Source organism: Zootoca vivipara, chromosome 13 (genome assembly GCF_965207765.1).
Source record: "Zootoca vivipara chromosome 13, rZooViv2.hap1.1, whole genome shotgun sequence".
Taxonomy (NCBI): Eukaryota; Metazoa; Chordata; class Lepidosauria; order Squamata; family Lacertidae; genus Zootoca; species Zootoca vivipara.
The window spans coordinates 27,738,717-27,753,355 of NC_142596.1; the positions used below are offsets into that span (position 1 = coordinate 27,738,717).

At 53.3% G+C, this 14,639-nt stretch overlaps 1 protein-coding gene across 2 annotated transcripts; it reads right to left on the reverse strand.

Moving 5' to 3' along the window:
* Nucleotides 1-928: 928 nt before the first annotated feature.
* UNC45A (unc-45 myosin chaperone A) lies at nucleotides 929-13,977 on the reverse strand. 2 transcript variants are annotated; one of them, XM_088657465.1, is made up of 22 exons: nucleotides 13,878-13,977; nucleotides 12,723-12,942; nucleotides 12,437-12,608; nucleotides 12,028-12,195; nucleotides 11,332-11,368; nucleotides 11,053-11,228; nucleotides 10,801-10,893; nucleotides 10,004-10,171; nucleotides 8,877-9,045; nucleotides 8,551-8,721; nucleotides 8,296-8,467; nucleotides 7,075-7,375; nucleotides 6,825-6,919; nucleotides 6,398-6,539; nucleotides 4,780-4,920; nucleotides 4,374-4,501; nucleotides 2,891-2,957; nucleotides 2,663-2,776; nucleotides 2,445-2,560; nucleotides 2,193-2,310; nucleotides 1,958-2,113; nucleotides 929-1,819 (listed from the first exon to the last, which is right to left on the reverse strand). In XM_088657465.1, the coding sequence occupies exons 1-22, from the start codon at nucleotides 13,921-13,923 to the stop codon at nucleotides 1,541-1,543; spliced, it is 3,249 nt and encodes a 1,082-aa protein (XP_088513591.1). In that variant the 5' UTR covers nucleotides 13,924-13,977; the 3' UTR covers nucleotides 929-1,540. The 2 variants fall into 2 exon arrangements, with proteins under 2 accessions (XP_088513591.1, XP_034987152.3); XM_035131261.3 differs by lacking the exons at nucleotides 12,437-12,608; nucleotides 12,723-12,942; nucleotides 13,878-13,977 and adding an exon at nucleotides 12,275-12,381.
* Nucleotides 13,978-14,639: the final 662 nt, after the last annotated feature.

The following is a 14,639-nucleotide window of genomic DNA, read 5'->3' on the forward strand; positions in this document are numbered from 1 at the left end:
GAATCGAGGAAGCCACAAACAAAATGTTAAGAAAATAAGATTGGGGAATTTATATTTTTTCTTTTTTTTCTTTTTCCTTGTTTTTCCTTTTTCCTTTTCTATTTGCTGTTTTATTGTTAAGTAAATTGGTATGTTGAAGAATTAGCTGGGGGAAAAACCAAACCTCAGAGATCCTCCGCTTCTGTCCTCTCAGTGGCAGGGGGGGGGAGGAGGAGGGAGGGGGGAGGCCAAACCCAGCTTAAAAAGGACCCCTTTGTTTCCCAATGCCCATGGGTATCACTGGTGGCAGAAGTGGTCTTGGGGGTGGAGGGAAAATGAAGGGACAGAATTTATTTTGTGTGTTTTGTTTGTCTTGTTTCTATAAAAACTAATAAAAATTATTTAAAAAAAAGAAAGTGCTGCAAAGCCTCTGCCACGCCCCCACTTGGTTTTTTAAAGTAAAATGGGGAGGGAGAGTTTAAAACCCTCATAAGTATGCCATCTGTTAGTACAGGCATCCCCAAACTGTGGCCCTCCAGATGTTTTGGCCTACAACTCCCATGATCCCTAGTTTACAGGACCAGTGGTCGGGGTAGATGGGAATTGTAGTCCAAAACATCTGGAGGGCCGAAGTTTGGGGATGCCTGTGTTAGTACATGGCAAGTGATTGGTTGCTTGCAAGAGTTTAATGTAAAGCAGGACGGAGGGGGCTTCAGCCTTTGCTCCTGGGCCTAGCAACACCATAGGACACTGGCTTGGTTGTTCATCCTTGTGGGAGGTTGGACCAAGTGGGAAGGGGTCCGATCATCTTCTCCCTCTGCCTGAGTCACTCTGGAGGTCAGACATATCCCTAAATGGTGATGGGTCCCGTCCCCCCAATTTACATACAGCCTAGTACAGTTCTCTCCCCATTCGATCATTGCAATATTGAGAAACACAAGAAATCAGATTTACCGAAAAAGTCATCTGTATAGTTTCCCATAATCTTTTCATACAGTTTATATTCTTTCCACATCATCTTTGCTTACAATAAACTGTGGTCCTGTCTGCCAAAGAGGGCAAGAGGAATGGATTGTCAGTAAGGCAGTTTCTTCCTACCCCAAGGGAGGGGAGGAGGCCTCTGGAGCTGCAGCCTCAGACCATGAAGGAGCAGCTCCAGAGGGACAAGAAGGCTGTGACTTCCAGCAGCAGGAAATTTTAAAAAGGCAGCCATGCAGCACAAGCAGCTCCATGACCCCAAGCCTTGGGGTAGTTGGGGAGCCCACCACCCGTCACCACCAGCACTGCCAAGGTGTGTGGCAGCAGCAGCCCAGCGAGACCCTCCTCCAGGTGAGAGGCAGCTAAGAGCACCAAGAGGCTGCAAAACAGGCCCTGGAGCTGCCTTCTGTGCCTCAAAATGGTGGCACCAGCCCCTGTGGCTCTGATGGGTTCTAGCGGCAATTGCTGTGGCTCACTCCCCTGGTCCCAGCAGCCCCAAGCCCCCTCCCTCCTGTGCCCTGGTGCCTGTGCCCAGCAGCAGCGACAGTGCAGTGTGCCCAAGCAGGTTGGAAGGGGGAAGCTCTCACTCCTCCTCCTTCTCGGCAGCTGCAGGAGGGTTGGGCTTGATCAAGCCATAAGCCACAGCCTGCGCCAGGCACTCCTGGGCCACTTGGGCAATTTGGGGCTTGTCCCTGGCCTTGGCCATAACAGACAGGATCTCCATCGTCTCACTCTCCATCAGCTTCTTGGCCACCTCCTTGTCAGCAGCCACCATGTTCCTCACTACCACCACCCCGCGGTGCTGGAGCTCAGTGCCAGGGCTGAGGAGCAGGGCCTGCAGGATCTCCAGCCAGTGAGTTGTCTGGGGAAAGAGGGTGAGAGGTCAGCTAGCAAGCAGGAAGGAAACCCTGCCTCCACCCAGTTCCTGGAGACCCCCCACAGGCCTGCCATGCCAAGTGGGCAGCTGCTGGGCTCAGCCCACCCTCCAGGCAGTACTCACCACTTGAGGGATGCGGGAGCAGATCTGGGGCAGCAATGAGGTCAAGACGGCCAGCGTCCCTGAAGCTGCCCGCTGGAGCCTCTCGTTGTCCTCCCCGCTGTACAGGACCAGCAGCTTGAGCCGGTCACTGCCCTCCACCAGGAACAGCTCCCCAACCTGCCCGAAAGAGAGATATGAGTGGAGATAAACCTCCTGAGGCCCCTGCACAGCCAGGTGGCCCAGTACCCCCACTCACCTCTGGGCTCAGTGCCATGTTGCACATGCACTCAGTGGCTGCCAAGCGGATCATTTCGTGCTCCTCAAACATGTAGCCCTCGATCATGGGCACGGCCTTCTCCTTCACAATCTTCTGCCTGCAGAAGGAGAAGCCAGCAGGAGAAGATAATGCCCCCTGCCTCCAAGGAACGTAACCGTCCCAGAGGACATGGCTGGGACCCCGGGAGATGGCCAGCCTGCCTGCCTCCCTGGCCTCCCTCTTCAGCCTTACCGGAGCCGCTCACTGGTCCCCGCCAGGTTGGTGAGAGCCATCAGCCCCTCGAAATTCTGCAGGGCATTGCGGTTCAAGTGCAGGAGGCCCACCAGGGGCCGGACCACCTCGTAGATCTGCAGGAGGAGAGAAAAAAGGCTCAGGGCGGTGAGGAGAGGTAAGGGGAACCCGACCCCATCCACTGCCTTGCTGTGATACTGCCCTGATTCCACACTGACCCGTTCTCCTGGAAAAGCCATCTCAGGGGCGGTGGTGATTGTGATCTTTGCCAGGGCCTGCGCAGCCTTCGTCTGCCCTATTTCAGTGCCTTCCAGGGCCAGAGGGATGAGTGCCTAGTGGTGGAATAAAATCCATATTCTGCTTGACTGTGAAAAAGCCTTGATGCCCCAGTGCTGCTGCAGGGAAAGCCAAACAGGAGAGGGTGTATATGCATGTGTGAGGCTCACCTTCCCGCCTCCAGCAGCCACCACAGCCCCTCGGTCCTCAGGGTCTTCCACGACAGCCAGGAACACCCTGTAGCACACAATAGCAGGCACTGAATGTGGTACCCAGAACTCTCTCCACACAGACAACACACAGCAACTTGAGATCACAGGAAGGCGTCATCTTGGCTCAACTGAATTTTCTGAGCTCCTTGGCTAAGCAGAAACCCACAGGTAAGAAGGCCAGCATGTCTCCTCTGTGTAGCAGGTCTGGAGGACTTGCCTTTGAATAGCAACTTCAGAGGGGCCAGCAGGGCAGCGAGGAGTGAAAAGGCACCCAGGGCTCAGGGAAAAGGGCAGGCTCAGGCCAGACTCTTCTATTCTACTGCTTCAAGTGGGATATTTACAATGCAGTCAAAACCAACAGTTCATTATTGCTAGGTAGGCACTTGCTAAGAGCTGAAACTCACAAGTGTTTTCCTGTAAGTTTGCTAGAGTGAACTCTCTGAGAGACACTCCCACTGTGCTGTGACAGGGGAAGGGCATAGCTATATATATTCTTTTACCTGTTTGGGCAAATCCTCTTTTTTCATCACTTTCCATCAAACCAAAAATGTGAAGAATATCTGCTGTGTCTGAGCTCCAATGCTCAGACACCATTTTAAACTAGACTAAAGTATGTCTTTGTAACTGAATTACCATTATAAGCCTGCCTGAACAAGGCTGCTACTCTTCAACAAATATTCTGAGTGAGCAAATGTTATTTTGACCTTTTACAAGACTTTTTGTGTGATGGTTATTTTAAGGGGGAGAAAATGGAGAAAGACCACGAGAAATCCAGTCTGCCTTAAAGCACCTTGGATTATTTAAACTAAAAGGTTAAAACTAGCTTATCTAAGCTTCCCTTTCAAGTTGCAAAGGGATGGCACTCTGCTGAACTCACAAACATGAGCAAGGAAGAATAATGTCTAATAAATCTATCCCCTCCTAGCATCTATTCATATCCTTACACTTCTATTTTACTGTTCTCTCAAAGAGCCCACTGGGGATACCCTCTCCTCTCAGGGGTGTATGGTCCAAGGGCAGCTCTTAGAAGCAGAGAAGTTGCCTTGCAATGTCAACAGTAGGTATGTGACAGGACCAGCTCCCAGCTGCCATGTTTAGCTTCTGCTTGATCAATGATGTTTCGGGCAAGACAACCAGAGGTATGAAGTCACCTTTCCCCCCCAACCTGGGCACCCCACAGCAGATTCAAATGACAAGAAAGGAGATTCTGACTACACATTACTAAGAGCTTTGGGACAGCAGAACGGACTCCCTTAGAAGGTAGCAGATGCTCCTTTATTGGAGGTTTTAAAGCAGGGATTGCATGGCCATCCGTCAGGGATTTTTTAACGGCGATACCTGCATTGCATGGGGTTGAGCATGATCACCCTGTGGGTCCCTTCCCTTCTATGATTCTATGAAAGCTCTGCAGGGGTCAAGGCCTGTGGCCTGCTGGCCTCACCTGGAGATCAGCTCCCGGCAGGCAGGGCTCAGGGAGGGGCTTTCAGTCTTCACCATGCAGGTGAGTGCTGACACCACACCGGCGGCCAGCAGCTTCCTCACACGTTGGCGCACAAACTCTGGCTTGTCCTGGGCAGGAAGAGATGGAGAGAGAGGATGAGAACAGGCCGTGGGATGCCTCTCCTCCTCCTCCTCTCGCCCTCCTTGCTCCATCCACCAGCATCTCACACAAGAATTCTGGTCTTTGCATCACAAACTTCTAAAAGCTCCCTACTCCAGCCTCAACTCCCCATTACCCAAAAAACCATCCCTGTGGAGGGCAGGGGAGCCAGGCCCAGCCACACACACCCCAGCCTGCTAGAAGGCTTCCATCGGCCCCCTCAGGGCACTCCTCTCCCCACTCTCACCTTTGGGTGCTTCTCAGGGATGTGTTGCTTGGCGTACTTCGCCAACTCCACCATCTGGGGGTCAGGCTCCTCTTGGTCATAGCTGCTGGTGCAATTCACCAGCGTGGAGGCCACTGCAAAGAGGACGCTCCGGTTCTCTGACTGAGGGGAGCAGATCGGTGGCAGGAACAAAGACAAAGAAGCAGAAGAAGGTGGTCAGTCAGGATCTTCATGATTCCTTCGGACCAGGGACCACCACTTGTGCATTTGTTACCTCAAGACTAGGCTATTACCAGGCAAAGTAAAGTGTGCCCGCCCTTGAGTACTATTCAGAAGCGTCAGCTGATGCAGAACAAGACAGCCCAGCCATCGAACACCAGAAGCTGATCAGAAGTGATCTCTTAATATCCTTGCACCCCTGATGAACCGAGTTGGGCAGGTAGGTTGGGCCACACACCTGTCAATCGCCAGATGTAATGGTGATGCTGCACTTTAAAGCCTCAGTTGCCCAGACTTCAAAGCACAGCATGGCGCTGTGTGAAAGGCTTTTTAGAAGCTGCCCTGCCCTGCTGGGAGGAGCAGTTTTTCCTGAATGGAATCCACTTTCCCGCCAACTTGAGCAAGGCTAATCAGCTGATGAGAGACTGGGAACAAGCCTTGCCTCAGCAAAGGAGCAACCCCCTTTAAGCTCTCAAGTGTTCCTTTGAAGCCCCCCTTACCCCCCCCACCTAACATCAGGTGGCCGGGCATGGCTTCCCCAAAATGGTGGACCAAGTTTGGCCCACAGGCCGGAAGTTGCCAACCCCTGCTCCAGAGCATGGTCTGGATTTGAAAGCCCTAAAGGGGCCGGGTGGGCCAACTCTACCCCTCTGGGCTGGTCCTCCTGGGGGCAACCAGCATGTCTCTGGGCTGTACAGAGCCCACTGCGGGGAGATATAATCAAAATGCTTCCACACAAACAAAATATTTGCATACAGAGAAGAGGCATGTTGTTGCAAGGGTCCTCCAAAACACTCATTTACTATGCAGAGAAATCCTTTTCTTCTTGGGTGTTGAAGTGGGGGAATAATTTCATCATGCGAAGCTCCAGCTATGGATCTTAAGTGGTACAGCGGAGACACTTCACTGAGATTCGGGAAATTTTGCCACAGAACAGCATTTTACATCTTCAAATATATGAAGGACTATCACATAGAAGACAGAGCGAGGTGGTTTTCTTCTGCTCCAGTGATAGGAACCCAAACCAATGTATTCAAATGACAAGAAATAAGTTTCCCACTAAAGCTAAACATTAGGAAGAACCTTCTGATGGTAGTTGTTTGACAACGGAACAGACTCTCTTAGAAAGTGGTGGGCTCCCCCTTCACTGAAAGTTTTTAGCAGAGGCTGTATGGTCATCTGTCAGGGATTTTAAGCTTTAAATCCTGCATTGCAGGGGTTGGACTAGATGACCCTTGGGACCTCTTCCAATTCTACAATTCTAAAAATTACTGCGTACCATATACTACAGCTGGGCTGCTATTCCTAAGCAAGGGAAATTCAACATAAACAAGGCAGAGGCAAAAAGAACCTCTGGACATGCCCTCCCACAGATACCCCACCCACCCACTTTGCCCTCCCTCTTGGAAGAGGACCTCACCCTGGCCAGCCAGAAGAGAGCCTGCAGGGCAGCCTTGTCCTCCAGGAGCTCCTCCTTAACATCCGCATCCAAGGAAAGGAAAGCCAGTCCCTCAGCTGCCCAGTAGCGGGTGCCGGCATCGATGGCCTCATTGCACAGCCACCTGGAAGCAGGAGAAGGAGAATCAGGATCCCTCCCTAGTGCCTCTACCAGCTGAGCGGGAAAGGGGCATAGGAAGCCCCACCACCCCATGCTTCAGTGGGGCATGGTCTGTTGCTCAGCCGCCAGAAGGACTCATTCTTGTCATCCGTCAGCTCCCACCAGCCCCCAAGATTTTGAGCAGAAGGGGACAGGCAGCCTGACATCCTTCTAAAGGGGAAGGTAGTCATGTGGCACAGAAGAGGCTAAAGCGCCTGGGACATGGGGGAAGAAAGCAGCGCTCACTCACTTCCGGCACTGCTTGGCCAGCTTCAGGGTAGAGCCTTCCGCAAACTGCTTCATGCTGAAATCTGTGCCCCCTGCCGAGCCCAATTTGCAGAGGCCCTGGAAAGAGAAACTGTGATGTGCCACAGCCACCACCTGACCCTAGAACTTCCTTCAATCTGGGAAGATGGAGGAGGAACAGTGTTGGGTCTTGTTGCAGCCAGAAAATGGCTTTTCCCCCACCTCCTCTCCAAGATCTGCTGCCTTTTGCTCACCACCAGGGCCCGGATGCGAATGCTGTCGCGCTCACTGTGCTTGTAGATCTCCTTGAGTAGTGTCACCCCATTGGCAGTGATGAAGGTGGCCCGCTTGGCCTTGTCGGCAGCATGGATCAGGGCCTCCACAGCCACGAGCTGGTCGGCCTCCCGTGATGAGGCGCACAAGGCCAGAATGCTCTCCATGATGCCACTCATCTCCAGCACCCTGTTCCCAGCCTCAGAGGGGCCTTGCAGGAGACAGGAGGCCGTCTGGATGGCCCGCAATTTCCCAGGGACGCCATGGTCCTGGAACCAGCCCCTGGGAGGTGAAGGAAAGGCGGCCCGTCAGGAGCAGCCAGGAAGCTGCCACAGACATTCCAAAGCTGAAACCCCAAGCTCTGCACCAGAAAGAAGGCTGGAGTCTCAAATCCGAGATTAACCAACGGCATCTCCTGGCAACAAAAGTCCTCCTCCCACCCCCATTATGTATTTATTTCATAACATCTATATATCACATGACTGTAGAAAACCTCAAAGTGGTTTATAAAAAGAATAAGACAGTAAGATTATTAGTACAAACAACACATTCTAAAAATTAAAACCAGCAATAAACTAAAAACACACCAGCCTTTTAAATATATGGGTAGGCTTGGCTACACAAAAATGTTTTCAGCAGACACCAAAAAGAGTAGAATGAAGGTGCCTGCCTGATATCACCACACTAGAAGATCCATTTATTATAAATGCAGAACAGATATTATATGGCACTTGGAACAGTGCCAATTCTGCAGATGGAAGTGGTTGAGTGAGCATATCTGGGTTAAGGCAATCTCACAGGTAAATTATTAAGGGCTTTTCATACTAATAGTAACCTTTTGAACCTGTCTCGGTAGCAAATCAGCAACCAGTACAGATTTCTGAGGACGGGTGCTATATGCTGACAAGTTTTTGCTCCTTTCAGCAATCAAGCTGCAGCATTCTGTGCTAGCTTCAGCTTCCAGATCAGGTGCAAGGGAAGCCCCATATAGAGTGCACTGCAGTAATCCAGTCTTGAAGCAACCAGTACCTGAACAACAGTAACTGGGTGTCTCTGGCCAAGCTGATGGGCTGTTGTGACGCTTTCAATGTCTGTCAGCAACTAAGCGCTGAGCAGCACTCTCCGCCACCTCTGCACTACTTCATTTGCCCCCCATGCCTTCCCAGCACCCCCTACCAGAAGCAGCAGGGGGTCAGGCCTACCTGACATAGTCCTCGCAGAGCCGGTGAAAATTCTCCCGTTCCCCGTCACACTTCAGGTCCCCGAAGAGCTTGCTGAGGAGGACGGCTGCGCTCATGTGAGTATTCTCTGTCACCCGCAGGCCCCCAGGACTGTGGCTCACTGTGCCCCCCACCTCCAGGATCTGCTTGAGACCTAGCAAGGACAGACATGCTCACTGGCGCTGGCGAGGGACCCAGGCCAGGAAGAGGAGGAGCTCAGGAATGGGCTAGACGTACCCTGGTCAATGACCCAGAGGGTCAGGCAATTGTTTGGGTCCTTCAGCGACTTCCGGGGCACCACACTGATCAGCAGGTTGAGGATGCTGTCCCGGCCATAGGAGGAAATGTTCTCCCGTGTCAGGGCTTCCAGCAGCTGCTTGAGGAGCAATTTCAGCTCTTTGGATGTATCTACAGGAGCAGAATCAAGTTGAGGAGGTCTGAACCTCCTCTGCTCCAGGCCAGCATTCGCAGCCCAGTCCCACCCAAGGCATCAGCACAAAGATGAGCTTGGCACGACACAAAGTGGATGCTGAGCCCAGCAGGGAGGTACCCAAGAGACTCACCCAAGACCACAGCTTCCTCCTTGCCACGCACGTCCCTCTGCAGCCCCTCCTTGAGGGCATCAAACATAACCTGCAGCAGGTTGTAGGATGCCAGCGAGACTTGCTCGTCCTCCATCTCTAGGATAGCAAAGAGGCGCTGCGGCCCCAGCTCAGCCAGGATCACTGCAGTCTGAAAGAAGGGCAGCATCCACTGAGACTTGGGGAGGAATCCAGGCCTGTCTCTCAAGAACCAGTTACCTCCCCAACAATGCTCAGAGCAGAGCTGGATACCTGCCTAGTAGGCAACTCCACAAGTGCAACTGTGGTTTGTCAGTAGGAACTCTGGGGACCCATAAACTTACCCAAGGAGACAGAGTTCAGGTTTTTTTAAAAAAATATTAGAGGAATATCTATCTTATCTTGCAGCATGTATTACTTGAGGATTCAACAGTTGCTAGCCCCCCATCCCCTGACTTCCAGTTCAACCCCCTGAAATGCAGGAATCACAGCTAAAGTATCCCTGACAGGTGGCCATTCAAACTCTGCTTTAAAACCTCCAATGAAGGAGAGTCCACCACCTGGAGGGTGTCCATTCCAAGAGGTTGAACAACACCAGCCTCAGGACAGAACCCTGCAGTACCCCGCTTGTCACTGGACAAGGAACTGTTGGGGAGCACTCTTAGGGAATCACTGGTGGTTAGCCAGACTCCAGTAAATAGGAAGCCAGAGATTTCCTCTCAACACTGGAGCAGCAGAGAGGGAGGGGTGAATCCATCCCCTTCCCCAGGCTAAAAAATGGGTGAAAACTCAACTCTGTGCCTGCCAGGTGGATGGGGTTGCAACCTATAAGCAGGTGCAGAGGCAGAGAAAGCCCAAGTGCCTCTGCAGCCCCTCCCTGGCTCTGTGCTGGAGGGGGACAGAAGAGACCACTTGGGTTTGCCTCTGACCTCCTTAGGCATTTCAAAGACGCAGTACGAGGTCAGGGACAAGTTCCAGGCACACACACCCTCAGAGAAGTGGCATGCCCTTGAAGCAACAGGTTTTGGAGAGAGTTTTATGCATAACCTGTCAGCAAACGGACTGAACCTGTTAACCCCCCCCCCAAAAAAAAAGAGTGAAGAAGCTTTCATCTTAAAAAGTGAACATACCCGAGAACGATGCCCACTGCAAAGGCCAGTGAGGGTTCGCACAGCTGCTAGCACCGTGTCCACCCGACCTGTATCTAGCAGCTGTAGCAAGAGGCGCACCCCGTCATTCTGGAAAATCTTCTCAGCACCAGGCTCCTCACGAGCCAAAACAATCAAATTCTGAGCTGCCTAGACAGGAGAAGAGCCAGTTAGCTAGACAAAGGGGCTCACTTTAACCGCTCCCCATCAGGCCACACAGCTGATGGAGGGGCACAGCCAGAAGTTAGGGCTATAGAGGTTTGGAGATCCTGGCCCATAATTCCATTGTCCTTGCTTCTCTAAGAGCCATGGGGGTGAGGATCTCCTCCTTGGGCAGAGTTCCAGGTGCTGCTGCATTGTAAATCCCATCATTTTATGTTATGAACCACCCTGTGATTGTTGGATGAAGGGTGGTATACAAATCCCATGAGACAGAATGAATCACTCTACACTGAGACTGATAGTATTAAAATAAGCACCACCCTAATATATTCTGGTTTTGTCAGTCACGGAAAAGGAAGTTACGGTACAATGACTCAAAGTCCTCCTCCCTTCCTCAGGTATCCTGATCCAGGCATCAGAATCAAAAGCCCTCTGGCTTTTGCCTACAGGCAACTTTGGAAATGCAAAACCTGTACTGTATTTTGAAATAGAAAACAGAATTGAAGACTGCCTAATTCTACAACTACATCCCACATATGTATAGTTGCAGCACCCCCAAAGTTGCTCTTCATCAGGGCACATCACACCTCCCACTAGCTTGCTGGTTAGAGGGGTACCTTTTGTTTCTTGTCCAGATCTTTTTCTTCAGGGTCGAGCAGCAACTTAAACATCTGCTCCACTTTGGAGTCTGTGCGGGACATGGCTGTCATCTGAGGCAAACAGGCAGTTGGTGAGAAACCCCACAGTCATACTTCAGAAGCCCAGTACACACCTAAAGCCCAGAATCTTTCCTGGGTGGAGAGCTAGGCTGCCCCGCAAGGGAGGCACCTACCCTCACAATGCCCCTACTCCCCCGATGCTTCTCCTACCTTCTCATGCATGCTGCTGCCAAGGTTGCGCAGAGCCTCCTGGAAGGCCTTGTTCTTGGGCTCCAGGCTCACACACCTCTGCAGGTCCATGAGGGCCTGGTCAAGGCGGCCCAGTTTCTGCAGGGCTTGGCTGCGCCGGAAGAGGCTCTTCACGTCATGCCCATCAGCTTCTATGGCTGTGAACAGGCAAGAAAGTATTAAGAGGCAGCAAAGAGGCTTCTGCAGAAAAAGAGACTTTGGAAGGAGAGTAGTCCCCACCCCCCACCCCTTGCAGCTCACCTTTAGAAGCATCCAGTTCTGCCTGGACATAGTCCTCCTGCAAAAGAAGCAGAATGCCAGAGAGGCATTGGTGAAAGGAGATGTAACGGGGGGGGTGAGGGGAGAAGAGGGGGAACAGATCCTGCCCCCTCCCAGAAATACTCGAGGAGCTCAGGCTGAATGACAGCCCTGACTATCTTTCCGGGGGACATCTGTCGAATCCTAAATTCTCTGGAGGTTACAGGAGGAGGAGGAGGCAAGGGATCAGGCTGGCCTCTCACTATATGGCCTCTGTCTTCCCGGTACCTCATAGCCAGACAGCCATGCCCAAGGGCTCCCCTTGACTGCGCATAAAGACATATCAGCTTCTAAGGAGCAGTAGGGTGAGAAGAAGCCCACCTAAAGGGGCTCAGCATAGTTAGAATGAGAAATGCACAGAACTGTTGACACTGGGGGCACAGGGAAGCTCTGTGACCATTTAGGGGAAAACGGACACACACACAATGCCTGCTACCTTCTGATGTGTGTTACGTTCACTTGAGAGCTTTGAGAACAAAAGACACGTGGGAATAAACACTTAAAATTTTCCCCCAAGAGTGTCCCCAAGAGTTTCTCCTCCTGCAGAAGTGAGCGGCAGGTAGGCAGGCTGGCAATGCCCCCCGGGGGGGCCTCCTGTAACTCAGGCAACTTTCCCGCTTTCCCCCCTTCCCCCCTCACCAGCTTGAGGTGGCAGGCGGCGCGGTTGCGGTGGAGGACAGCGCGGTGCGGGTCGGTCTCCTCGCCATCTCCAGGGCAGAGGCTGAGGGCCCGGGTGTAGGCGGCCAGCGCCTCCTCATAGCGGCCTGCCTGGAAGAGCTCGTTGCCCTCCCGGCGGAGCTCCGGGACCTGCGGAGATAAGAGGGGCGGGGTGGATGAGCGATTCAGTTTGGGGGTCAGCTGGGCTCCCACCGTCCACCCCACTCACCGCCGTCTCCTCCATGGCGCGCTCTAGTGACGTCACGCGAGCGCGACAGCCGCTCCCCAGCTGACCCACGTGCCGCCAGCGCCTTCCTTGGAGCGCCCAGCGGAGAAGAGAGCGGGAGGCTCGCGAGCGGAGCTGCTCCACCTCCCGCCCCGCCCCGCGTACCTTCTTGCCGCCTTCCTGTTTCTTGCAGGGGCACCTCCTGAGGATTCGTCGGTGGAGGAGGCGGTGAAAGCTGCGCTGGTGGAGGCGGTAGAAGTGTAGGAAGTCGACCACCATGAGGGCCAGGACGAGGCAGCCGTAGAGCCCCACGCCCAGCAGCGGCCCCAACAGGCTCCTGTGGAGGGAAAGCGGGCTCAGACGGACGGGCGGGAGGAAGAGGGGCAGAGGGGAACCCCCCAACACCCCTCTCGCCGCCCCGTCCGTCCTTCCCCCTACAAGGGCATCTCACCGGGGCGCGGCTGGCGGAGCAGAAGCCGAGGCATTGCCGCGGAGCCTCTCAAATTCGGACCGTGGGCAGCAGGACTTGAAGCGGCGAGAGGCGGCAGCGGCAGGCAGGCAGCAGTAGACGTGGGTCGGGGGGTCGGTTAGGCGTGGGCAGTAGAAGCCTGCGTGCTGGAGCCCGGCGGGGTCCAGGTAGCCCTCGCAAAGGTGCACGTTTTGGGTACCAGCTGGAAAGAGGAAGCGATTGGAGCAAGCTGGGTGCTCCGTGGGCTGCCCTCCCTGCCTGGGCTCGCGGGGAGGGGGGAGGATACTGCCGCTCCAGCCCCGCTGAAAGCCCACACAGGAGAACCCCGGGGAGGGGGCAGGCAGGCCCAGGGACTGCAGTTTCAGCGTCTCTTTGGTCGCATGGCTATAGAGTGGTTGGCAGTCCTGTGGAAGAGGGCTGAACAGCGAGGGAAAGTATCCTAATAAATAAGGCTGCAAAGTCGTGGCCACTTATGCTAGAGGAGAACCACTTCCTGCCCTGAGCCAGATCAGACCTCAAACAACCAGCACCCAGGTTCCGGGGACATTTGTTTCCCATAAAGAGTAAAGCCAAACCCAGTAAAGACTGAAGGTGACTGGTTCTGTGCTAAGGGATTTGAGGGTACCTAGTTCCGATCAGACAGATCTGCATTGGCAAGGCACAAAAGTCTGGTGAAGTTGTCCTTGAGTTGGAAGATGCAAGGAGCTGGGAAAGGTTTTCCTCATACTGACTGGAAAACTGAGCAGAGCACCTGAAGGCAAACTGGCCTATGAACACAAGCTTAACTCTCTGTTTCAAACACATTCACACATGTACTCCAATTGTCATGCACACAAACACAGACCCATCATTCCTTGTCAACATACTTGGATCCTGGGTTGATTCCTTCCTCCAGCTGATGGGACATCCCAGAGCAAGTGGCACCCTGCAAACAGGGCTTTTACTTAGCTCTAGGATGGCCCTGGAGCCCCTGAGAGTAAGAGTCTTGCTCGAAGCAGGTCTGCACATGGGCTGAGAAGCCCCTGGGAGGCTATAGAAACTGCAATTTCAAAGTGAGGGTTTGACACGCAAGTTGGAGCTCCTGGGGGGCTACTGGGCTGGTGGGAAAGGGAGAGAAGGGAGACCAGATGCAGGTACCTGTCCTGAGAAAGGCCAGCAGCAGCAGGCAGGGCAAGAGCAGCATCTTCCCGGCAGCAGCAGCAGTGTTGAGGGCTGAGGCAGCTCTGACTGTCTCCTCCTAGGGAGGGAAAGCAGAGAAACCACACTGAGCTGCCTGGCTCCCGCATCCATTACCGGGTACCATCAAGCACCTCCCTGCGCCATTAGGCCAGGCTGCACTTAACAGCTTGCCTCTGCAGGGACCTTGCCAAGCTGGGGGCAGGGAAGATCCATTAGGGAAGCGACCTGGCTAATGGGAGGGGCCAGAGTTTGGCCTAGTAGTGGGGGGAAACGATGTGGTCAGGAGCCTCCCCAGCGGGGTCTTCAGCTCAGGAGAAAGGACCAGGGGGCTTTTTACGCCAAGTCAGGCCTCCACTCAGAATCCAGGAGAGACAGACAAGCGCTTTATGGGCAGCATCCCATATTGGCGGGGGTGGGGGGCAGGCTTCAACAGAACAAACAGCCAATAATCCAGGAGCACTTCTTTGGAGTATGGGTTTTACTGGGCTAGATAATATGCATCTACTATAAGAATGTAAGAAGAGCCTACTGGATCTAGCCAGCATCCTGTTTTCATAGTGGCCAACAAGGTGCTGAACCCTAACCCTGTGGGAAATCCCCAAGCTGTAGGCAACAAAAGTTTGCATTTGGCTTCCTAATAGTGTCACTAGTGTTCTTGGTTGCATTTGTAACACTCAGTGGTTTTGACATTATCTAGATCTACGCCTTTTGATGAGGGTA